At 55.1% G+C, this 23,963-nt stretch overlaps 3 protein-coding genes across 6 annotated transcripts; 1 reads left to right on the forward strand and 2 right to left on the reverse strand.

The window, feature by feature from the left end:
* Positions 1-4,215: 4,215 nt before the first annotated feature.
* Positions 4,216-8,374, reverse strand: KLHDC8B (kelch domain containing 8B). Of its 3 annotated transcripts, none has more exons than XM_079317125.1 (6): positions 8,308-8,374; positions 7,153-7,617; positions 6,435-6,599; positions 6,016-6,240; positions 5,667-5,768; positions 4,216-4,870 (listed from the first exon to the last, which is right to left on the reverse strand). In XM_079317125.1, exons 2-6 carry the CDS (start codon positions 7,523-7,525, stop codon positions 4,674-4,676), a joined length of 1,062 nt encoding a protein of 353 aa, XP_079173251.1. In that variant the 5' UTR covers positions 7,526-7,617; positions 8,308-8,374; the 3' UTR covers positions 4,216-4,673. The 3 variants fall into 3 exon arrangements, with proteins under 3 accessions (XP_079173251.1, XP_079173252.1, XP_079173253.1); XM_079317126.1 differs by lacking the exon at positions 8,308-8,374 and adding an exon at positions 7,995-8,279; XM_079317127.1 differs by lacking the exon at positions 8,308-8,374 and adding an exon at positions 7,913-8,279.
* A 473-nt stretch (positions 8,375-8,847) lies between these two features.
* Positions 8,848-13,167, reverse strand: LOC306807495 (uncharacterized protein). The gene is made up of 5 exons (XM_079317157.1): positions 12,736-13,167; positions 12,278-12,663; positions 11,514-11,674; positions 10,986-11,118; positions 8,848-9,539 (listed from the first exon to the last, which is right to left on the reverse strand). Exons 1-5 carry the CDS (start codon positions 12,887-12,889, stop codon positions 9,351-9,353), a joined length of 1,023 nt encoding a protein of 340 aa, XP_079173283.1. The 5' UTR covers positions 12,890-13,167; the 3' UTR covers positions 8,848-9,350.
* CCDC71 (coiled-coil domain containing 71) lies at positions 13,036-23,225 on the forward strand. Of its 2 annotated transcripts, none has more exons than XM_079317142.1 (2): positions 13,036-13,173; positions 15,573-23,225. In XM_079317142.1, the coding sequence occupies exon 2, from the start codon at positions 15,634-15,636 to the stop codon at positions 16,819-16,821; it is 1,188 nt and encodes a 395-aa protein (XP_079173268.1). In that variant the 5' UTR covers positions 13,036-13,173; positions 15,573-15,633; the 3' UTR covers positions 16,822-23,225. The 2 variants fall into 2 exon arrangements, with proteins under 2 accessions (XP_079173268.1, XP_079173269.1); XM_079317143.1 differs by lacking the exon at positions 13,036-13,173 and adding an exon at positions 13,188-15,103.
* The last annotated feature ends 738 nt before the right edge of the window (positions 23,226-23,963 follow it).

A 23,963-nucleotide genomic window follows, 5' to 3' on the forward strand; every position in this document is an offset into this window, starting at 1 on the left:
GCCGGGGCAGTCCCTGGGCCTCCCCTCAGGAATGGGGGTTCTGGATCTCACCTCAGGAATGGGGGTTCTGGATCTCACCTCAGGAATGGGGGTCCCTGGGCCTCACCTCAGGAATGGGGGTTCTGGATCTCCCCTCAGGAATGGGGGTTCTGGATCTCACCTCAGGAATGGGGGTCCCTGGGCCTCACCTCAGGAATGGGGGTTCTGGATCTCACCTCAGGAATGGGGGTTCTGGATCTCACCTCAGGGCTGGGAGTTCTGGATCTCACCTCAGGAATGGGGGTCCCTGGGCCTCACCTCAGGAATGGGGGTCCCTGGGCCTCACCTCAGGAATGGGGTTCTGGATCTCACCTCAGGAATGGGGGTCCCTGGGCCTCACCTCAGGAATGGGGGTCCCTGGGCCTCACCTCAGGAATGGAGGTTCTGGATCTCACCTCAGGAATGGGGGTTCTGGATCTCACCTCAGGAATGGGGGTCCCTGGGGTCACCCTGGGACTGAGTGTCCCTGGCTCCTTCCCTGGAGCTGAGGGTCCCTGGATCTCACCCTGAGGCTGGGGGGTCTCTGGAGCTCACCCTGCGGCCATGGGCCCAGGATCAGCCCCAGCTCTGCAAGCCAGCGCTTGCCCCTCACCTGGAAGCACAACCCCGGGCACAGGGGGCCATCGCAGGACACTGGAGGAAGAGAAAACCGAAAGCTTGGAACCTGCCACACTGAGGGCTGCTCCCATGGGAGCATGGCAGCCACAGCACCCATTTCCCTCATTTCCAGAGGCTGTGCGTTCTCTCATGTAAATACCTCTAGCAGAAATGCAGAAGGATTTAATTTCATCCATCAGAAGTATGACAAAAATAACTACCATCTAAACATTCCCCAAAGAAACATTCTCAAATATGGTTTTATGGGATTTTTTTGCCTCGTGACTCCGTAACCCCCATGTCAGGAATGTAAAACAGGCATGCTTGCTTGCCTATTTTTCCTCCTTTAATTCAAAACTTTCAATACTAGTTAAAATATTTGTTTCCTGGCTCTGAAGGCACTCTATAAGCATAAACCACTGCAGAAATAAGGTTGACATAAATTCATGGATAGATCAAGGGGGTTACTTACATTCCCCTTTATTCTCTTTTGCCTTTAGTATTAAAGGCAGCCAAGAGCTCAGGGGTGTCAAAATAATGGCTTTCTTGATGTATATATCTAGTTTCCTAATCAAATCCCATGTAGATAAAGCTTTCACTTTAGATAAAAATATAAAATTCTGGCATTTTACCCATAAAATCTTATTGGAGTGATTTCACTGCATTGCTTTGCTTGACATTACAGCACTAGAGTTGGTTTAAATAGCTTGGATTAATTAAGGCAGCTTGATACCTCCCAGCTAAATGAGAAGACTCTGATGGGTTGATTTTCTAGGACCAGAGTAGGGAGTTGCAGCTTGGACCGTGTTCCTACTTCAGGGATGGTGTAGTGGCTGGGCTGTCCAAGGCAGCTGTGGTATGGAAGGCAAACCTTTCTCCAGAGTGCCAAGCTGATGGAAATGTTGACATTCATTGCAATTTTTAAGTAAATAAAAGCCTTGTTCTGTACCTGAACTGCCTACAGCTCTGTTGTACAGGCCAGTACATGGCACTGCTGCCAAGAGCCTTGCTGTGCATCTGGGCCCTATATGGCCCTGCATCACAAACAGTGATTTTCCAACATTTTATTGCTCACAATTGAAAAGCTGGCCCAGATCTCCCTGCAGAAGAGGCTATAGAGTCCAGTACCCATTTGCAGTATTTCCACTGCCATTAGAAGAGGAATTGCTGGTGCCGTGTGCACTGGCGATAAGGCTCAACTGTTATTTTAGGTACTTAGAAAGAGCTATTCCTATTTCTGATGTGGCTGGAGCCTTCTGGTCTAGCAAGTTTCTGGAATATGATAAATGAGATTTTTGTGTTTCCATCTCTCCTGACAACGGAAAGAAATTTCTATATGGAAGCACATTTTTTTAATTATAGGTCTGACTGTTACCTCCGTTTCCATCTCCCCCGTCCATAACACACTCTGGGGAGATTAACCACGTTGCCAGGTGCTGGCTCATAGCTTTCCTTATATCTGAAATAACAGTCTGTGCTTCTAGCATTAGGGAGGGCAGCCAGATACTTGTAGTCCTTCCTTTAGTAAAAATTAGCAGAAGCTTCCAGGAGATAGCAAAATACTTGGTACATCCTTCAATTTCTTTAACTTCATAGCACATTTCACAAGAGCTCTTAAGTTAATACATGTCAGTCTGCACAAGTGGTCAGGTCCCTCATCTGTCCATTCCTGAGATGTCCCTGAACATCTTCCTGGTAAGTTTTCTCCCCTCATTTAAATGGGATTCTGGTCTTGTGCTCAAAAGCAGAGATAGAAAAGAATGAAAAATCCACACTAAATGGGAGGTCAGAGATTTCTGTTCCACTCAGGTGAAGGAGCCAAGGAAAAATGCTGCTGACAAGAGGGGCAAACCTCTGTGGGGAAGGGATCATCAGCCTCACTGCTGGAAACACTGCAATAGAGAGGGGCTCCTGAGCACCAGCTTCCCCTTCCTGCATCCTCTGGCTCTTGCAGCTGCCACTGCCTTGAATTTGGAAAAGTAGCCTTGGGCACCCCATCAGCAGCAGGGAGCTTGTGAAGTTGGCACATAGGGATGTCAATTTGCTGGTGACTCAGCATCTTGATTTATCCCATTCATGCGATGCTCCTGCGGGAAAGGCTTATTAATCATGCCTGCGCTTCCAATGCAGCTCCATGATTTAGGGTCCTCTATGACTAAAGGCCTAGCAGGAATGGAATTATTACATGCCTTGATGGCTTCTGGAAAGAGCTGTCAGGCTGGGGAGACATACCAAAGTGGGAGCAAGGGGTCTATCACGTTCCAGAACTCTGAGAAGGACAAGTCCACCAGGGTTTGAGTACAGGCCGGGGAGTGCTGTGGAACACTCATAGAAGGCTGGAGCACATTGTGCTCAGAGGAGGTGTCCCTGTGTCCAGCCCTGACCACAAATCACTGACCTCCTCCCCAGCTGCCAGTGCATCCTCCTGGCTCTAATTTGGGGCTCACCGTTGATGCTGGCTCTGGCACAACAGTGGTTTCTATGGCAACTCCAGAGACAGATGCAGAGATGCTTCCAGCTGAGGTACCAACAGCCTAGGTATCCCAAGCTGTTCCTCCCAAATCACAGGCAAACAGTCGTGCAGTGCATCAGGACAGACCCTGCAATCACTGTGTCAGGTAAGCACCAGAGGCAATGGAGCAGCAACACGAAAATATCTTCTGAATGCTCTTCATAATTTCTGACTTTTCCCATGCTGTGATGCCCCCAGGACATGGCACAGCCTGCCCCAGCGGCATGTCAGATGTTGCTTCACTCTGATGGGATTCAGTCTCCTCTCTACAGCCTTGTGGCCAACACGAGGCTCAAGCTGGCTGTCTTCTCTGAAAGGTCAGGCCTATGTACTTGATATTTACCTGGACTTGTGAGATCTTTCTAATGTACCACTGAAGGATCAAATCCCTCATCTGCTTTCTGCTTTAGGTATGGGTCTCTTTGTGGAGCCAAGAGCAGCAAGGCTCAGGTGAGCCCATAGCACTGAGTAATTCAAGTGTCACCCCCCCTTGATTTTATAGTGCACACCTAAACACCACCCACAGACACCACCAGTACGGAGCTTACATTCCCCTCCTGGTTGCCAGTAAGCAGGATTGCAGTGCTCCTGCCTACAGAAGCTGGACTCAGCTGTACCCAGCTCTCCCCCACACCAGCCATGGTCCATCCTTTGAGATGGGGCTATGGTGCTGGATAGGGCCCACAAACCCTGACATCAGGCATCTCTTATTTCTTCTCAGTATCCTGGCAGCATTCAACATTCCCTGCCTCTCTCACATGCTGGCTCCATTCAAAAAAGTCCCTCTCCTGCTGCTGCCTTCACTCCCCACAGCCTCTTCACCCACAAGAGGCCAAGCAGAAATAAGGCTGTGTCAAGGCAGGACAGCCGCTGCTTAGCTCCTCCTCTCCAAACAGGGACTGGATCTCTACATCACATTGCTCCACTCACCCTGGATGTCCTCACTCAACCTGGATGGAAAACAAGAATTACCCCTGCTCCACAGTATGGGGTCACTGAACTCTGCCTTGGGAGGGATTTTCCTGAAAGGCTGTGGCATATGTCTGCCTGGAGTAGGATAATCAGAGACAACATGACTCCAGAGGGATAAAATTCCACATGTTTCATTTATTTGAGGTGCTACATCACCTCCCAGGCACTGAGCTACAGGGCACCTCTGTGCTACATGAGACATCGACTGGGTCTACGACGACACAGCACTCACTGCTACACACACGGCACGGATACGCCGTGGCACAGATGGGGCCGGACAGGGCAGTGAGGCCAGCGCCAGTCCTGCCACCGCTGCTCCCTCCACACTGCTGGCGATGGCCATCCCACCAGGCAGGAGTTTGCCCTGGGCTTCATTGCCACAGCACTGCAGGAGCTGGAAATTCCCAAAACCGCAGCTGTCTTGGTGCCTGGCATCATGGGACAGAGGTTTCCTGGAGCCAGGTCACCTTGGGTGAGCACATGGGTGCTCACACACCCTGTCCCCGTCTTCAGGCACTTGGTGCTTGGCCAGGGCTGGTCCCTGGGGTCCTACTCAGGGCACGTCACGCAAGCACAGAGCCTCGACAGCGCCACTGGGACCCTGAGCCACACCGCCAATGACGAAGAGCAGGCTGGGCGTTGGGCAGCTGGAGCAGGAACAGCGGCCAGTAGGCATGGGGGGTAGTGGCTCCCACTTTTTCTGCGAGAGGCTGAACCCTTCCACTGAGTTCAATGGGCAGGACTGGTTCCCTGTGGAAGACAGAACGACATCAGCCCCCGTGCAGCTCCCTGCCCCCCACTCCAGGCTCTGCCTTTCCCCCTCCACATCCCTTTGATGCCTCACAGGAGCCCTGAGCTGCACAGGCTTTGAGGTCCCAGGGGCAATTAGTGGGGGCACATGTGGATTAACAGAGTCCCCATAGGGATGGTGGCTGGCACTAATGCCACACCTGCTAGCTCTGCCCCCCTGTCATTCCTCACCCCGCTCCCCCTCCCCGTGCCAGCACTCTGCAGGGATAAGGGAGGGCAGCTCCAGCTGCGGCAGGATTCAGGAGAAATGCCACACTGCAGGGATGCAGTCAGCACCATTCCTTACTCCCACAACGACCTTGGGAGTCTGGAAACCCTCACTGCAGGGCTGGGGGTGCTGTGGCTGGCACCAGGCTCCCCAGGCAGCCCTTCCTGCTGTATCCCCTCTGCTGAGTGACAGCACTAACCTTTCCCCAGCTCCCTTGGGAGAGGAATGCTGCAACCCTGCACAGCCGAGCTGAGCCACCACGGGCCGTGTGAGCCCAGCGTGCTGCACATGAACTGGGAAACGCCTGACTGGGGGGTGAAAGGGGCAAGGAGCATAGTGGCTCAGCCTGTGGGACAGGGCAGTAGGGTCTCCCCAGCATTTGTGAGGACATAGAGAGATGTTGCTGCAGACAGTGGTGCAGTAACCCTCTGGCTTTGCACAGCCAACCTTCCTACTGCCATGCAGATCACTGGTGTACCACAAAGAATGGGGATGGGAACATGGCCACACGCCTACCCCCAGCATTACCGAGGCCACCCATGGCCACCACTCTTCCTCCCAGGCATCCAGCCACAAAGTCGGCTCTCTTCTCTTTCATACGGATGGTGCGGCTTGGTTTTCTCCACACACCTGGGTATGAGAGGGAGTAAGCATCATCTGCTGGGGTTTCCCCTCTACAGACCAAGGCTAGGACACCCCCAGGTTAATCACTCCATGGCACCAGGGAGCACAGGGGAGGATTCACCTGGGTGCAAGGGGCTGATGTTCAGAGCCCAGGTAATCATGTCCCTCAGGCACAAACACCCCTCACCAACCCACAGAGTCATCCTGGACCCACACAAGATGCTTCCACCTCACCCAGAGACATGGAGCTCACCCTGCACAGGATCAAACATCTCCACGGTGTTGACAAAATGGGGACGGGAATAGAAGTTGTGGGGTCCTGGTTGCTGCAGCCCTCCCAGGCTGAAGACAACCCCATCAGCCATGGCGCAGGCAGCGAAGGCGCGGCGGCTGGGCACGCTGGGGTAGCGTGTCCAGCTCCTTGTCTCCAGGTCAAAGGCCTCGAAGGCAGTGACAGGCAGCTTGCCTTGTCGGCCTCCTAAGCACAGAGGATACATAGTTGCCAGTGCCCCAAGTTGGCACTACTGGTGTGCTCAACAAGCAGGATGGGGCCCACTGGCTGCAGTGCTGGGCAGCCATCCTGGGGTGCACCAGGTCATTCTCTGGCCTGGGAACGGAGGAAGGAGAGGATAGAGGCACAGCGGATGATCACTTTGCCCCAGCAGCACCTACCCAGGACGAAGATCTTGTTTCCCTGCAGGAAGGCAGAAGCTCCATAACATGGGGTGGGCATGGAGGGAAGGGGCTGCCAGTGGTCCTTTGCCGGCTCATAGACACGGACCAGTGCCTGTGGAGAGGTGTCCGCACCCATTCCCCCCAGTGCATAGACAGCTCCATCTGTAAAAGAGGCAGCAGAGAGTCAGGGGGGTCTGTGGGCAGCACTGAAGGGCTGGCAGTCCCCCTGCTCACCACAGCAGGCAGCACAAGTACTGCCAAGCCCCACAGCCAGACACTGCTCCAGGGCAGCCGGGGGACAATAAGTACAGCCAGGCCTGAGCCTGCAATGCCCTGACTGCCCTGGGACGCTCTCACCCCCTTTTCCATCCCATCCCATCAATCCGAGAAGAGAAGAGCACAAGGCCATCCTCTCTAATTATTCTCAGCAGTATCATCTCCCTGGAGACACCATGGCAACACAGCCATACTGCCAAATCCTGCTCTTGCTTCCAGTGCGGCCGGCACCCCTGCCCATTCCCATCACTGTCCTGACATCTCTGCCCTGCCCACCACATTGCAGCCTGGTCCATGCCACAGCATCCCTGTCCAGGGAGCAGATATGGGCACCACATACAGGGACCAACCCTTCCTCCTGGCATGCTGCGTTGTGTCAAGACTCCAAGGATGCTCAGCAAACTTTGGGTAAGAATCACAACATGTTACTATCCCTCACCTCTCTGCACAGCTGAGATGCCCATGGAGGGCTGAGCCAACGCTGCCTTCTTCTCCCACTTGCCCTCATCCACGTGGTAGACCTCAACGGAGGCGAGGGGGCTTTGTGCCGCATCCACACCGCCCACCACCAAGATTTGCTTGCCCAGGGCGAGAGCGGCAGCGCCAGCCCGCGGCGTGGGCAGTGGTGGGAGCGTGGTCCAGCGCTGGGCTGGGAGGTCGAGCACCTCAGCAGTTCCCAGGGCTCGCCCGCCGCTCCCGCAGCCGCCCAGCACGAAGAGCTGCCCTTCGCGGTGCGCGGCGCTGCAGTACACGCGCCGCGTGGGCATGGCGGGGAAGGTGGCCCACGCGAAGGCGCCCGCGCCCGCCGCCATGGGCCAGCTCAGCCGGCCCGGGGGTCCCCGGGCTCCGGCCCTGCCTTGTCGCCCATCCGGCCCGGCTCGGCACTGGTCCGGCGCACGGCCTCCTGCGGGGAGAGCATCCGAGTCGGACCCCAAGCACCCACCGCTCCCCCCAGCCCCAGCTAGCCAGCTCCCCTTGGCGGTGCGACAGTTCTTGCTCCGCGGGGCTCCGCGCTGCACCCCGGGGCTGCGTGCCCAACCCCTCCGGGCTCCTGACTGCGCCCCAGGCTGCCTGCCCGACCCTACGGGCTCCCACTCCCTGGGGCTCTCTGCCCGCACGTACCAGCGCTCTCGCTTCCCGAGGTTCCCGCACCCTGGGCTCCCACTACCCGGTGCTACTGGTACACAGCCCGCACTCACTGGGACTCTGGTGCGTCCGGGGCTCTCTACCCACATCCCCCGGGTCCGTACTCCCCAGAGGGTCCCTGTTCACAATCCAGACCCCGCCAGGTTCCTGCTCTCGGAGCACCGTCCTCACCCGCGGCGCTGCCCCCACTCCCGCCCGCAGTCCGCAGCCCGCAACCCGCGGGGCTCCGGCGCACTGCCCCGCAGCCCGCACCCACAGGGCTCCCGCCCACAGCTTGCAGGCACCGGCGTCCCTCCGGCTCCCGCTGCAATGCCCGCGCCCCGGCGCTCCCCGGACTGCCGCCCGCAGCCCCGGACGGCCGCTCCACCATGCCCGGACAACCCGCTCCGCGCCGCCCTGCCACCCGGACCGAGACCAGGAACGGCACCGGGACCAGAATCGCGCTCACCTTTCCGCCCGCTCCGCCGCTCTCCCCGCTGCTCCGCGCCTCTGCCCGCCCCGAGCCCGCCCGCTGCCGGTGGGGGCGGCGCCGCGTCCGCCCCGGCCCCCCTGCCGTGCCTCGCTCCCCTCCGCCCGGCCCTCCCGGTGCCACCGGCCCGCCGTGCCTCTGCCGCGTTCACCTTGCCGGGAAGGAACCATCGCAGGGAGAGCGGCTGGAGAGACCCTGGCTCTGCCCTCCCGTGCTGCACGCTGCCGGTGCCAGAGGCACACGGTGCCAGGCTCAAGGAGTCGGGAACCCACCGTCTAACCCTGGAGAGGACCCCTATCCTGTCACCACTGTAGATAGAATATGAGCTCAGACCTATTCTGAGCACGACCTTGCTGGGGTCTCTCAGCAGCATCAGGAAATGTGCACATGGGTCTCAAAACCTCCACCAACACTTTTGTCCCCACTTGGCTGAGCCAGGCAAATGAACACGCTGGGAAAGGCACTTCCCACCCACCAGTACAGGCAGAGCCAAGGGCAGGCAGGAAACTCACACAGAAATGAGCTAAAAAGGTTTGCTTTAAAAACAGACAGAAGTGACAAGACATCCACCCAGAACACTACACCACAAATGCCACCTGAGGATGTAGCTGATAACACTGCAGTCATCCTGGTACCTGCTCTGCACCAGACATCATTGCAGGAGCGGGAAGGGAGGTGTGAATACTGCGAGGCTGCCTGCATCACAGTATGGTGGAAGGGACCTGCCTGGCGACTGCAGGGGGACACTGAGCCCCAGTCCTCAAACAGAAGTGGGCATGACAGGCAATACTGCCAAAGGATGGAAAACCATTTCCTCCAAGAATCCCATCACACAACCTCCCAGGACACTTGTGTTTGCTCATGGAAGCTCCTGATAGGACTGAACGCCCATATTGCACATTGGAGACGTAACAGCTTGAAGCAGGAGCCTGCCTGGGACTTTGCCTGCATGCAGGAAGCAGGTGGTGTCCCAGTCTGGAGCCACTCAGTCCCAGGAGGTGGTGTCACTGTCCATCCCACTGCTAGCTTGGGGTGTCCTTCTCCACGCAGGCCAGGTAGCGGTCGTAGTTCTCCTCGCACCTCCTCACACAGCGTAGGAAATAGTCCTCATCAGCAATGGCCTCCAGCAGATTGGTTTGGACCAGACAAATGTTGTACAGCTCTGAGGTGGGCACACTCCTGGGACTGCTGCTGCCCTGTTCTGAGAATACCTGCAGGGAGAGCAGAGCCTGGCAGCAATGTACATGCCCTGTGGTGCACTCTCCCCTCCTCTCAGACAGGCACCTCCATGCTGGCTGTGTGTCAGGAGCAGAGGGCAGGGTGATCCTATCTCCACTGCAACAGCAGAAGGTGAAGTTTCTTTGACTTTCCCCTCTCCCAGAAAGTGCCTTTGACTCTGAACCAGCATGTCACACGTGCCTGGTGCTCCCTTAAGGAAACAGGCCACACCATGCAGCTGGAAGAAAAGGGCTCTGTGGAGCAAATGACTCCAGGAAAACCTCTGCCAACAACTCTTCCTTTAGCTACCACAGGATGGAACAGGGACTTCACCTTCTGATCGTCACTACGGCCTGTTTAAAGCCACCTGGCAATCTGTTCCACTCCTAGTGCTGCTCTGTCACCATCACTGACATGGGGACAGCCCTGCAGAGCTGGTGACGCAAGGAGGGTTCCACCTACTGATCCTAGCTGCAGGACAGCAAGGTCCTAGCAGAGACAATGAGCCCTGCTGGGAAGATGCTTGGCTGCTGCCCAGGCTGCCATGAGGGGTGCTGCTACCATAAACCTGTGTGATCCAGCATGGGAGCAGCCCCAGGGCTGGCTGCACTGCTGCCACAATATTAGCAGAGCAGCCTGACTGACCAGCTGCACAGGCTACCAATGCCAAAGGAAGAACTCCTTGATCAGCTAAACAGCCTGAGGCTGAAATGCAGCAAGTGGAGCTGTGTGAGCCATGCTCCAGCTGCTACAGATCTGAATGCAGCAGCCATTGCAGAGGCTCCCCTCAACCAGGCATGCCACAGACCAAAGCCTACTTCTGACAGCTCTGTCCAGGCAGTAACAATTCCTGCCACCAGCTACAAATGTTTCAACTGAGAGAGCTTGTATGGAAGGGAATATCCAAAGAGCATACCACCCCTTGCCATTCCCGGGCTGCCTGGCAAACACTGCAGACAATTCACTGGCTACCACGTTTTCCTCCCTGCACTGTCTCCATATGGATGGAAACAATCAGAGGTTGAGGATCACCCATGCAGCTCTTGTTTGAGCATTGACAGCTGTCCAATGGCAAGGCACAGTTCTGTCTGCATAAACATTCTGTTTCCCAAGTGTGCTCCCCACAAACACTACCCTTTCATTCAGATGGGTGACAGCCAGGGCTGGCAGCCCTGATATCACTGCTGCTGTCTCCAGGCACAGGGCTGACTCAGTGGGGAGCAGAGGCAGCCAGCACTTGCTGTGCATTTGCTGATGTCTGATCTCGCCTCCTCCATGCATCACTACCACCGACATTTGTAGCACAGGATGCAGTGACACCAGGGCTGTGCCCTGACTCCTCTTTGCAGCCTCATGCAAAGGGGACAAAACATGTCTGACCTTGCCAGGGACACCTCTAGTGCAGGCTGCTGGTGCCAGAGGGACATTCAGCCACCCACCTGGGGGTGAACAATGGTGTCTCCATCGTCCAGCCGGATGTTGTCATCAATGAAGATGTGGTGAATGTCAGGATCATGGGGGTCTATCCACAGGGGCTTCCCACCCTGGGAAGAGAACTGATTTTTGGCCCACCTGAAACAATAAGTGGGAGAAGGAAGAGTCAGGGGAGGGAGAGGTGACAGCTCCTGGGTAATAGCAGATGTATTGCAGGCCCAGGGCACCCTCTGAGCCAGTGAAGCAGGATGGAGAATGTCCTGTCCTGCTGCCCATGGCCTTGTAGGAAGTGGGCTTTTATATCAAGGTGACAAATCAGGGGGTCTTTGGAGAAAAGGAAGTACACCAGGGGATGGGGACCTTACAAAAGGTGTGAGTCCCATCAGGCTGCCCAGAGGCAAAATGGGGAGTGCCTAAGTGATAGGAACCTCAACAATATAAAGGCTTCAAAACTAGGAGCTATCCCAGAAACTAAGAGAATCACAGGAAAGAAGATAATGCCCAATCCACTTCCTCAATGCCCTCTTTCTCACCAGTCAAAGTGGTCTTGAAAGCCTCCAATTCCCTCAAAGGAGCTGAAGTAGTTGTAAAGCTTTCTTCTGTCTTCACGGGTGGCCAGACGCTCTGCTCCCCTTGTTAGCACCACCTCTCGCTTGCTGCAGCGTATCTGGCCAGGAGTAAGGTCCACAGGGAGCTGCAGGACCACAGAAAATGGGGAAGGAAAAGTTTTCCAAAGCAGACAGGTTGTTTCACGCACTGGCAGAGACACCAAGCAGCAGGGTGGAGACTCCTCACCAGCACACTGTGGGAGGATGGTGCTGGGAAGATGACAAGGGGAGGCATGGAATGCATCCAACTAAAAATCATCCCCTCCCCAGGGATGGAAAGGAATGACCTCCTAGCTGCACATTGCCCCCTTTTCCATCTCTGCTACCTGAAAACACTCCAAAGAATAACTAAAGCATCTCCTAAAGCTCATTCCCAGCACTCCTGCCAAGTGTGCTGCCACTGAGAGGAGAGTGCAGCTGCAATTGTTTCTGGGCGAGGGAGTCCTTCTCTGCGGCAGCAGCCCCTCCTCGGCATGCTCTGACCAACATGGGATACCCCAAGAGCATCCCCTTCCACATAGGATCTGCACGCACACGCTTTCCCACAGCTATCAGCTTCATTCAGAAAACTCAACGCTTTTAAAAGCAGTCTGGCCAAGCAGTTGCAGAGCAGTATGACGTGGGGGGGGCTCCGTGGGACCATTCCGCTGCCCCTCCCCATCACGACGGACCCTCAGGACGCCACTCACCGCCACGTCCCGCAGGGCAGGGAACTGGGGGTGCTGCCCGTCCAGAGCGCTGCTGACGGCCCGCAGGGCGCGGGGCAGGTCGGTGCCGAAGGTCCTGAAGACAACAGCGAAGGCCCTGCCATCACGGTGCAGCGTGTCCAGGAGACGGAAGAAGGAGGGCAGGATCAGGTGGTAGCGTTTGCCGGGCTCCCCCGGCACCGACAAGGCGTCCTGCGGCCGGCCCGGCCACTCCAGCAGCCGCAGGTGGCGGGCGTGGAGGTCGCGGAAGCGGCGGCCCGGGCCGTTCTCGGTGAAGGCGGGGTCCCGGCCGTGGCGGCTGTAGTAGCTGAGGGCGCCGGGGCACGGCGGGCGCAGGGACGGGCAGTCGCTCACCCACTCCCACTCGCCTAGAAGAGAGGAACGCGCTCAGCCTCCGCACCGCCACACCGGGTCACCGTACCCCCTGCCCCGGCGCTCACCGGCAGCCCCGGCGCGGCCCCAGGTGACGGTGCTGAGAAAGGTGTTGAGCGCCGCTCGCGGGGCCTGCCCCGTCACCGTGTCCGCCACCACCACGGTGTTGTTGAGGTCCACGTGCAGAACCAGGCGCCGCCGCCTCCCGGCCCCGCTGCTCATCGCCCCGACACCGACCCCGTTACCTGGTGACGGCGCCGCTTCCGCCCGCGCCGCTTCCGCCCGCGGCGCCCCCTGCCGGCCCGGGGGCGGCCCGCGCGCCGTTGCCGTGGACACCGCGGGGGCGGGGCGGGGCGGGACCGAATGTGCTCCGTGGCTGTGGGTGTGACCGCGGCCCGCGGCCCCGGACCGGAAGCGGAAGCGGGTGACGCTTCCGGCGCCCCGCGGGCGGCCATGTTGGAGCGGCGGGTGCGGCGCAGCGGCGGGCGCGTGTCTAGCGGCAGCCGGTAGGTTGGGACCGGCGGGCCCGGGTCCCACGCCGACTCCCGGGCGAGGGCGCTGCCGAACCGCCCGCTAGGGCGGCCTCGGGGCGCTGGAGGCGGAGCCGCGGAGCTGAGGGTCCCGCCCCGGCCCCCGCCCCTCCGGTCCCGGGAGCCGGCGCGGGCCGAGCGCGGGTGCCGCACCCCCTGTCTGCACCAATCACCTCCCGTAGCCCTGCAGGGAGGGGCCGGCCCAGGCGGCCTGCCCTGCCCGGGTCCCTCCGGCCGGCGGGTCGAGCCTTGGGGAGGGTGCAGCGGGAGCGCGCGGCGGGCGCTCGGGAACGGGCATCCCCGTCGCCGAAGGGGGGTCAGAAGGTGTGGCTGAGCAGGACCTGGCCACCCCGTCGAGCCCTCCTTGGGACTGCGCACCAGCCCTACAGGCTGCCCCAGCCCTGCGTCCCGGCCCTGCCGGCAGCCGCTTTCCCCTGCGGTGCACCTGGAGAGCCCTTTCCCTGCTCGGACAGCCGGGCCTCTGAACCCGAGCGAGCATGCACCGTGCCGGGAGCGCTGCGTTCCCGTAGAGCCCGGCCCCGAGCAGTGTGTCACATGAGGGAACCTGCTATTGGGAGGACAGAGTGTCCGGGGGTGCGTCTGCTCGTGGCTGGCTTTCCTCCAGTACAGCTGGCACTGCACCGAATAGGACCAAGTGGATGGATGTTGCAAAGTCCTATTCCTATGAAGTGTCACAGCCAGAACACCCCTTCAAATGTCCCTTCTCCAAGGCTTACTGCAGCCTGAAGATGATCCATTTTGCAGTCCATTAAGCAAGTGTTGTTACTTGTGCATCTTCGTTGATCTGTGCCTCACTACCAGATCAAAATTAACATTACACCCTCTCTGGCTTTCCTGTGCCTGGTGCTGCTTGGTCACTGAGGAGGTGGTGACTCCCTGCTGGCTGGTGACGCTAGCTGGGGCTCTGTGGGATCACTTCCCTGCCTGCCTCCCCTCCTTCGTGGGAGATCCCCCGCCTGCCTCTGAACAACTGCATTATCCTCCTCCAAATCCCTCTTTGGCCATGACGTCTGTAGAGCACTTGACTGAGATTAGTCTGTCATGTGGAGGTTCTTACTCCCCCACTGACCTGTGCTTTCCCTTCTGTGGCTGCTCTTGGCTTGTGTCTCTTCCCTGATTGTGCAGCTGGCGGCAGCACGGGCTCTGCTCCTGTGCTGTGGTGAGACCAGAGTTCTGGGGGAACATGGGACTTGAGTAGTTCCTTGTTCTGTCTGCTCAGGAGTTAACTTCTCCATCACAGCTTTCTTGCTTGTGCACTGCCCTCTCCAGAACTGTCTCTGAAACCTCCTGCATTTCCCTGATCAGGGTTTTTAACTGAATCCTCATTATTATTTCGAGAGGTATCAATAAAGCTAAAGATTTTATGCCTTGTCAGTCTAGCATCCAGCTGTGGAGCTGTGAGGCCACCAGGATCAGAGTACTGGGTACATCCCAAAGTACAGCCTGGATTGCCCTTCAAGTCCTCCCTGGGCTGCCCTTTAGTGCCTATTTTTTATTGAAAGCAATAATTGATGCTTTTATGCCGGGCAGGCAGCTGCGCAGTGCCCCGAGTGTGATCCCAGTGTTGTCCCTCAGGCCTTTGTGCACTTGGCCCTGGTGATGTGTGTTTCCTTCATACCGCCCTGCTTGAATTTCCTGCTTCCTCCTCACTTGGCAGCAAGAGTCCTTGGATCAACACCAGTTTGCTGTGACAGCAAGTTGTGGACTGTTGTTCAAACAAGGGAACAGCAAGGAGCAGTGCTGCCTTGCCACAGCATTCAGCATCAATGAAGCACAACTGGAACAGCCTCCAACCCTGCTGCCAGGTCTCCAGGAGGGAGCTGCAGCTTTGGCAGGGACTCAGAATCAATTTTTGAGCAGTATCAGTTAAGCTGAGAAATTGAAGGTAGTGCTGGGATGCAGTTGAAGTGCTTAGACATTTCTAAGGGTTGAGATGGATCGATGGTGCTGCTCGTGATGTGTGCACAGGGAAAGGGTTCAATGAGGGTTCAGTTTTTCCCAGGGAAAATGAAATCTGGTTATCCAAAACTGGGATGGGTCAAACTCAAACTGGAAATGAGCTGCAGATTTTGCTGGGTTAACCGTTGGAGTCCTTCATCTTGGGTGGATTGGATGGTATTTCCTGAAGTCTTTGTTTGGGTTGGAGGATATTTTTGTGAGAGATGTTTTAGTTTTATTTCAGAGATGAATGAGTGACAGGATTTTCTTGATGGTGCTTCTGTGTTGGCTTGAGCCCAGAATCTGACCCAGTGTTTGCAACCAGCCACGCCTCAGCTTGATTGTTTCAGTTCCCGGTTTAGAAACTTGGGTAGTTTCAGTTGCTGTAAGCTAACTGTTTTCTTTCTCCTTTTGAGGTGTCAAGGGTTGTTTTTCCAGTAATTTGGACCTTTTTGAAGCATCTGCTTGCCTAATGCCATGAATGTTGCGGTGAACAATGAGGAAGAAAAAGCTGTCCATTCCTGGTCAAGAATTTCCTCTGCAGGACAGAAAGTGCTGGAGGAAGCCCTCCGAGTCTTCAACCCCATGTCCAAGGACCTTTCGGACACAGAGACCCAGCTGGTGGCCTTCATTCAAGGCCTGAAGGAGGAGGGCTACCAGCCCACTATTCTGAGGAGTAAGGATGTGTATGGGTATAGCTCATGCACGGCAGTCATACCGAGTCAGACGGAAGAAAATACACAGCACAGCTGTGCCAGCACCACTGAGCCCACTCAGAGTCCAGCCAGGAACTCAGTGGCAAAAGTGGCCCCCTTGCCCACCAGCATTCCAGTGAGCTCTTTGAAAGTCTCCAGTCAGCCAGTCTCCAAAGGGGATTCTGCAAATCTCCTCTTGAGCTCCTTGAAGCAGACAGGATCTGGCACATCCAAGCCAGCGGCAGTGGGCTTCCCTACAAACATGTATCCTGACGTGTATCCAGCTATGAGACTGTCGGTGGTTTTGGAAGCCCTGGTGCCTCTGAAAACTGCAACGTCCTGTTTGGAGTCCAAGTACACACAAGGGCGTCTTGGGATCTCTCCCTCAGACCTTAAACTCCTCAAGACTTCAAATCCACCAAGGCAGTTTTCTTCAGGCAAGAGCACTAAAATAACTGAAGGCAAGGGGTACAAGCGTTTGGTTAAGAAAGCACCAGATTCTGCCACCCGTGCTTTAAAGCTTCTCAAGGGACCAAAGGGTGGAGTGCTGCAGGAGAGCAACGCCTGCAAGGCCTCTGGAGTTCTCAATGGGAGAGTCACAGGCAGCTCGTCCCAGGACTGCACGACAGCACCACAGCCCAAGACCTTGAAAATCAAAGATAAGGAAGCTCTGTTGGGAAAAACAGAGTGGAAGGACAGCAGCACTTACCAGGAGACCACTGGGCAAAAGAAGAGAAGAGCTACAGAGACAAAAGAAGCACCACAGAGGAAAAAATCAAATGCCATTCCTGTCCGAAAGAAAACTCGACAGGCTCAGAGCACTTTGAACCTGCTGAAATTCCGGACCATCAAGGTGGGCAACTCTTCCTCTGATGATGAAGTGAGGAGGAGAGCACAGAAGATTCTTAGGGTCAACTTGTCCCCTGTGATCCAAATTCAGCCTTTGTCCCATTCTCATAGTGTTCCCTAAGTTTCTTCACTTTGTCACTGTTTTTTGTAAGTAAGTAAATACAAGCCTGGCACCAGAGCGCAGAGAGGTTTAGGAGTGACTCTGTGTCTCTGGTGCCAATATGCCGACTAACCTGCAGACAGAGCAGCCCACTCTCATGCTGTTCCTGCCTGTCTGCCACTGCTGTGCAGAACTGACTGCAGAAATCCAATCCACTGTTTGGGAGTATGGGATGCTGACTCTGGCCAGCATCGAGCTGAGCAGGCTTAAGAGTTCACTTCCCATCACGCTCCCCTGAATGTGGCAGGCAGTGCTCTTTTGCAGGGCAGAACACAGGACTTTCTCATTACATTGATGCACTGTGATATTGCTCTTTTTCAAGCTGTACATTTACTGGTTTTATTTTGATCAAATTTTATAACTTTATATATCTGTATATCCATATATGTTCATATGGCCCAGGAACTGTGGGAAGATGCACTTCCTCCATCCCTTTGGGATTGGGTTTGATAGCTTTTGTTCCTTCTTCCCTTCAGCTAGGCTTTTGTTGAAAGGTGCCAGGATTCCTTTGTGGTTCAGTGTTGTGACAGTCTGTCCTGGGCTTCCTTGAGCAGTTCAGAGGCAGCAGCGTTGTGGCCACTTGTTTGTCTCCAGAATGCCAAACAATTTGGAGAATTACCAGCTGGTAGTTTTAATCCTGTTTTCGGTATTACCTCTGCATAACAGTGGGGGAGTGTCACAGGGCTGCAAATCTGTCTGATGTCTTTAGGTGCCTCCTCCCTTTGTGAGTAGCAGAAGTTTTGAACTCATGGTAGGGATTTGCCTCCAAAGAGGATTCCTCCTCAGCACCCATCATTACTTTGCTCTCCTATACCCCAGGTGCAGCTATGCATCATGAACTGTGACTGTTAGAGCCAAAGGGCTGGAAATGTTAGTAAGAATTGCATAGTGTCCTGCCCTCCATGTAACTGCTTGGCTGTTGCTGGGTGTTCCAGGAGCAGATTCCAGGTGCTGGTAGAGAAGACTGTTGGTTTTGGCTGGAGTTAAACGACAACAAAGATGTGTTTGAATGTGTTAGCTACATCCTGCAGTCCCAGAGCTCAGTGGGATACTTGAGCCTGAGTTAAAGCAGAAAAGCAAAAAATTTGGGAGGACGTATACCAGCACTTAAACGTAGAGAGTTGCTTTCTGTGGTTTGTGGGGATGAAGCAGTAGAAGGAGAGATGGGCACTGTGTTGCGGTGGGTGGCAGCCTTGCCGTGCCGTCAGGGATGTTGTGAGGTGTGTGGCAGGTGTGAGAGTTCTGTGTGGAAGGAGTCATCCCCAGGAGGCACTGCAGAACCACTGCAGATGGCTGCTGTCACCTCCCTGCACCGGGGCTTGCTGTCACGTGGGAACACGGCTCTGTACTCCACAGGGAGGGATCTACTAATCCCAGGAGAAACACCTCGTTGGAGCAGTTAGTGCTGCTGCTGTCACCTGGAAGGGACAAACTGGTGGTCTGGGGAAAGGAAGAGGCATTGGTCTGTGTTCTGTACAGCACTCCTGTATGCTCAGATCTCTCCAGCACTAGTGTAATCCACTCATTCTCTCACCAGCTCAAAATACCAGTTGTCTGACCTAGTAATGTCTGTAAACACTGGCTGAAGGGATGAGCTCCCCAGGGGATGTCTCAGCTCCTTACATTTAAGCCCCACCCCCCAAGCACCTGGTTGGATTTCAGTGGTTTATGAGAGGGGTTGGTGTCTATCCCCAGTGCAGAAAGGAAGACTGTGGTATGGAGAGAAGAGAGGAGGTTCATGACAGTGTGAGAGGGAAGTTGAGCATTCTGAAGTGCATCTGGGTTCTCTCACCCACATAGAACACGGTGGAGGTTCTCTTTCATTGAGCAACTTGTTACAGTGGAAAGTGTCCCTGCCCATGGCAGGCTGGTTGGAACAAGATAATCTTCTGTGATTTTATGATTCAGGCTATGATTGCAAGCCCTGAACCCCACTCTTGGGTTCTTAAGTTGCTGACAGAGGTCATAACTTGCAGTGTCTGAGACTGACCTGTGAATGCCGCTGCTTGGCTGCTGAGGAGGAAATATTTTCTTCTGCTTCTGTGTTTTAAAATGCCCTGGCAGAGAGTTCCCTGTCCTGACCTGGTGCTGGATGAACAGGGGCTCTCCATCACTGTCAATTGGCCAAAAATTGCTTTGTTCCCACTCCTTCAGACCTTCCTTATTCCCACGCTCTCAAATGCCAGGTCTTGAAGTCCTGCACTGGTGTTTCTCTTTTGGGCTGTTTCCCGAGGAAGGCTCATGAACTTCTGCCTGCGGTATTGGTGTCAGGCTGCTCAGCAGCTTCCCCGTTCCCAGACCCTTATAAGGGCACTGAGAGCTGTCTTTGGAGCCTTCTTATGCAGCACAGACGTCCCAGCTGAGCACTTGGCCTCCGCTGGGAAAAACAACGTGCCTCACCAAGGTTGAATTCAGGTCGAGGTCGCTTTTCCTCCAGCCTGAGCAGGAAGCTGAGTACCTGAGGCCAACTTACCAGGCCATATCCCTCCTCATTGCTGTGTGTCTTCCCCCAGCTGCACTGCTGTCTGCCTCCCCCTTCTTTTCCATCACCTCTTGTCTTTCACAGCTTCAGTCTCTGTCAGTCAAGGACTTTTACTGTTGCTTAACACATCCAGCACAGCATCCACCCTTAGTGCTGCCATGCCTTTCCCAGCACTGAAGTGAGTTCTGTGCATGCTTGGTGATGACAGTTTGCCCTGTGCCCTTCCCAGACCAGCAGCAAAAGGTTTTCTGTTCCACAGGGAGAGACAAGTTTTGGAAAAGCTTCTGTGTCACTGACACTCCTGCCGGGGAAGTGAGCACTCCATAGCTGTGTGCTCAGGGACTTGCTCATCACCACTTCCATCTCTGTCAGCTCTGCTGCACATCTCTAACAGACCACAGGGCCCTGAGTGACAGGGCAGTGCTAGACCTCCATTCTCTGCCCTCCTGTTGTCTCTTCTTCCTCTTGCAGGTACTTAGGAACTTGACTGAAAAGATTGCAGGTTGTTAGAGAGGAGCTTTAGAGCCTCTGTGCCAATGCCAGCAACTGCAGAGGGGGTTCCTCAGTTTGGCATGGGTTGGCTCCACCATCCTTCGACTCATGCCTAGGTGAGGATGTCCTGATGTCCTGGGCATGTAACACTGATGCACAGTGCATGAGGCTGCAGAGGGGGCTCAGTATGGATGCTGCTCTTTGCTGTTAAGGGTTTGATCAAACCAGAGCTGCCTAAGACTTGATCTAACTAGAGGTATCCCCCACAGGTCCTTTCCATCCTGTGTTATTCTGTGGCAGCTGAGTAACACTTCCATGGAACTGTGCAACAGTAACTGGCAGGGCCCATGAAAATGCATTGCCCAGAGCGCTGTGGTCTCTGCTGAGTATGTGGTATGCACCTTGTTCAGACCTGTTTCTGTATTAGTCACTTTGAATTCATCCAAGTGCCTAACCTGGCCTGTGTTGTTCTGGGCACTGTGACAGCTGAGAGCTTTGGAGACTCTCTTAGGAATGCTTTTAATGCATGGATTTGTGCCACTGTCACTTTGAGAAACGATTCGGCTAGCGGTCAAAAGGCTGTTCTTCCAACTGATTTTTTTGGAAATCATTTCTCCTTTTATTCAGCTGCCAAGAAGCAGTTTGTGCTTCCTCTCCACCAGACAAGGTCCTTGAGCTTCCTGCATGCTTCAGATGTCCGTCAGCAAGGTCCGTGGGGAGCGTAGCTTGTCCGGCAGGCAGCTGAAGCTGACATCAGATACCATTGAAATCACAATGTTAATTGGTAGAAGTGTTCTGAAGCTCATGTCCACTGTGATCAGATTTCACCATCTGCCACTGCTTATGGTTGTAGAAGTTTTTCCTCAGCCTCTTCCCTGCAAGCCATGTAGCGTGTTGCTGCTGCTGCTACTTCTAAACTATTTGCATTCCTCCTGAGCCAGCTGCTGTAGCAATCCTTGTACAGAATTTCTTAAACACTTTTTTTTGCAAAATAAGAAGGGATTATTTTGTTACTCCTACTTGGCAGCCCGTGAGTGGTATTTCAGTGTGTGGAAGAGGTGTGCTCCCTGGAGTGCTCACATCACTGGACAGCTCTAAGGCCAGTTCATATTAACAGGGTGGGGTTAGTGGGCTGAGATCCCCCCCTTGCTTCCTTGCATGGAGTTCAGCCAGTTGCCAGCTAAGAACATGGCAGGGGAATCGACAGCAGAACAGCACAGATGGGTGATGCTGTGCATGTGGCTTCATGGTCCTGCTCCATAGCTGCTTGTGTTCTGCACCCTGTCCTCTAGGCCCCCTTGGGATATCAGGAGCACTTGACCCTGGCTCCAGCTGTGGCAAGGGGGGCTGGGACATTCTGGGTTTTGGAACTGAGCACAGAGTTTGTGCCCTTTTAATTGTGACTTGTGCTGTGTTCGTGGCCAGCATGTGGGGGTTTCAGTCACCCCAGCAGTTCTTTCCCTTTGGATCCAAGTTCCCTGCCCTGTCTAGGATCTGGGCCTTTGGCCATGGCTCAAGGGATCCCTGGGTATGGAGAGCAGGTTTGTCTCTCAGCTCCAGCTGGGCAGTGTGACTCGAGCTGGGCATCTTGCCAGGCAGGAAGGCAGATTTCAGTGGGAGGATCCTTTGGGTTTTTTTTGGCCATGGTTGGCACGGTCAGTGGCGAGCTGTGGAGCATCAGCTGCTCAGGCAGACTGGTTGGTTTGTGTGGAAATGACAGTTTCTTTTTCGGTCTTCAAAATGGCACTGGCTTTTGTTTCTGTGCTCACACGGGGATGCCTTACAGGAACTGAGGTGGCCCATGGGGAAGACAGCAGTTTTGGGATGTCTGGCACCTTCCTGACAATGCTGCAGCCCTCATCTTTGCCAACTGGGTGGGCTGGCATGACCTGTGGAGAGCACGGCAGGGCAGGATGCTCCTGAACCCTCACATTCAGGACTCTGCTAGAGAGCACCATGGTAGGGTTTCCCTCTCCTTGCAGCCTGTTCTGCCTGGAGCTAGGTGCTGTTAGGAAGGTGCCAGGTGCCTTGGAGGAATCTTGTCCCAGAAGACATGACAGGCCAGCCTTTGTCACCAGGTCATTCCTGAATGAAGCTTGTCTGTAGCTTCAACTGCTGGAGCTTGCAGGCTGGCTAGCAGCTGCCTCCAAAGCCATGGTGCTGAGGCCAAACCCCTCCCTTTGCTTAGGAACACCAAGCAAGTCTGGTGTAAAAGTGAGAAGCTGGGAGTAAGGAAAGCTAAAGATGCCAGCAGCACCTGGACAGCCAGCAGCCTGCAGCTTCTGTGTCTGCTGCAGAAGATGTGCAAACAGAGGAGCCAAGGCTGTGGCATTCTGCAGCACTGTCTTCTCTCCATCCTTGCCTGGCCACAGAGCTTCCCCTGCCCTGCCTGGCAGCAGTACATGGACACTGGTGCTGCAGGTGAGCAGGAGTCCATTTGGAGCAGGCACCTCCCCAAACCCTTCATTTCCATCCTTCATAGGTCTCACAATCTGGCGCTGCTCATGTGGCCTCTGAAATACCTTCCCCAGGGAGTCCCTTAAAGGCCTTATTATCATATGGGACTCTCCTTTTTGTCTTAATTAGCCCCTTCCGTTCCTGTGTTCCTGTGGCTACAGGCAGTCCCTGTGAGTGTCTGGTGATTCCCAGACACAGTCAGGCACATGGTGCTGTTTTAAGAGAAGGTTCCTGCAAAGCTACCCCCAGAAATACCTCTCCTCCTGCCCCTGCTCCACTGCACTGCCTGGGCCTGGGTTGGGTCAGAATGAGTGTTGGTGTTTGTTCATGGCGGGGAAGGCACCCTGTGATGCCCTCCCTCCTCCCGGGTCTGGGTGCAGCACTCCTGAGGAGTAGCATTTCCTGAGCAGAGGCAGGGCAGCTGCTCTGAGTGACACAGGGGCTCTGAGTGGGCAGTGCCCGGCTGCTTGTGCTGCTCTCTGCCAGCCAGCATCTCCACACCACAGCGTGACTGACCTGCTCCTGACCGTGCCATGGGCTCTGCTGTGGCATTCCCTGCTGTTTGGCCATCCCAAGCAATGGCTGGGAAGCAGCAACTGCAACCCGCAGAAGGGCGAGTAACAAACTTCGAATGATGATTTTACAAATGACCATCTTGTTCTTGAGTGAACTTTTTACCATTTCATTTGTTTGTGTAGAATGTTTCTGAAGTTCTAATAATATTTAATGTTAATATGAAACTGGGCTGTTCCACATTCAATGTTGTATATTTTGGAATGGCATTGCTTAGTGAAAAGACAGCGTTAGTATTATTCCACTCTTTGTAAGGGAATAGGACAAAAAACAGACTGTCTTTTTTCTTAAATGAAGTGAACCTTTTGTTATGAAGTCCTAGCAGGTGTCCAGCCCTTCAGTAAAATGGTGCTCAAAACCACCCAATGTGTCCAGCTTTTCTTTAGGCTATGTCAGACGGCTTCTCCCTGGGCTCCTGCTCCCAGCCTTTGTCAGCTCCATGCACGGTGTCTCCCTTGTGCTGCTGCATGGGGCACACTCAGCTGCAGACCACACCCCCAGCTGTTCTCCCCAGTTCACCCAGGGAAGTTTGGCATTACTCAAACTCCATGAAGGATTGCCTGGTTTGGGGTGGGAAATACCCTGGATGTGTGTCACTGGTGCTGACCTGGGATAAATCCGCATTCCTGGTTAGTTCCTAGAAACGTGCAGGGAGGCACTGTGCTGGCAGGTGCTCTGCCTGCCCACTCTCCAGCTTCTCTCTGAATCTGCCCGCTCTGCAGCCGGGACCCTCTGGCTGGCTAATTCAACAGAAGCACCATTGTTCCACGGTGTGCAGTCTGGATCCAGTCAGTGCACTGACCCAGCACTAATGGTGGTGGGACCGTGGCCCTGAGCAGACAGCAGCTCCGGTCCCGTGCTGCAGCTCATTCCTCGAGAAGGGAAGTGGTTAAGTAATTCCCTGCTCACTAAGGATGTTCGGGAAAGTGTTGGCTGCCTGCTGTGTGCACGGAAGTCGGTCCAAGCAGGGCTGGCCAGGCATGAGAGGCTGCCCCTGTAGCTCAGGGGCTCTGCCGAGGATGGTGGGAAGGGCCTCTGCGCTGCTGCAAAAATTATCTCTGAATCGCTGCTGAAAGGTGCTGGGGGAGAGAGGCTGAGG

The sequence above is a fragment of the Erithacus rubecula genome (assembly GCF_903797595.1).
Source record: "Erithacus rubecula genome assembly, chromosome: 13".
In the NCBI taxonomy this organism is placed as follows: Eukaryota; Metazoa; Chordata; class Aves; order Passeriformes; family Muscicapidae; genus Erithacus; species Erithacus rubecula.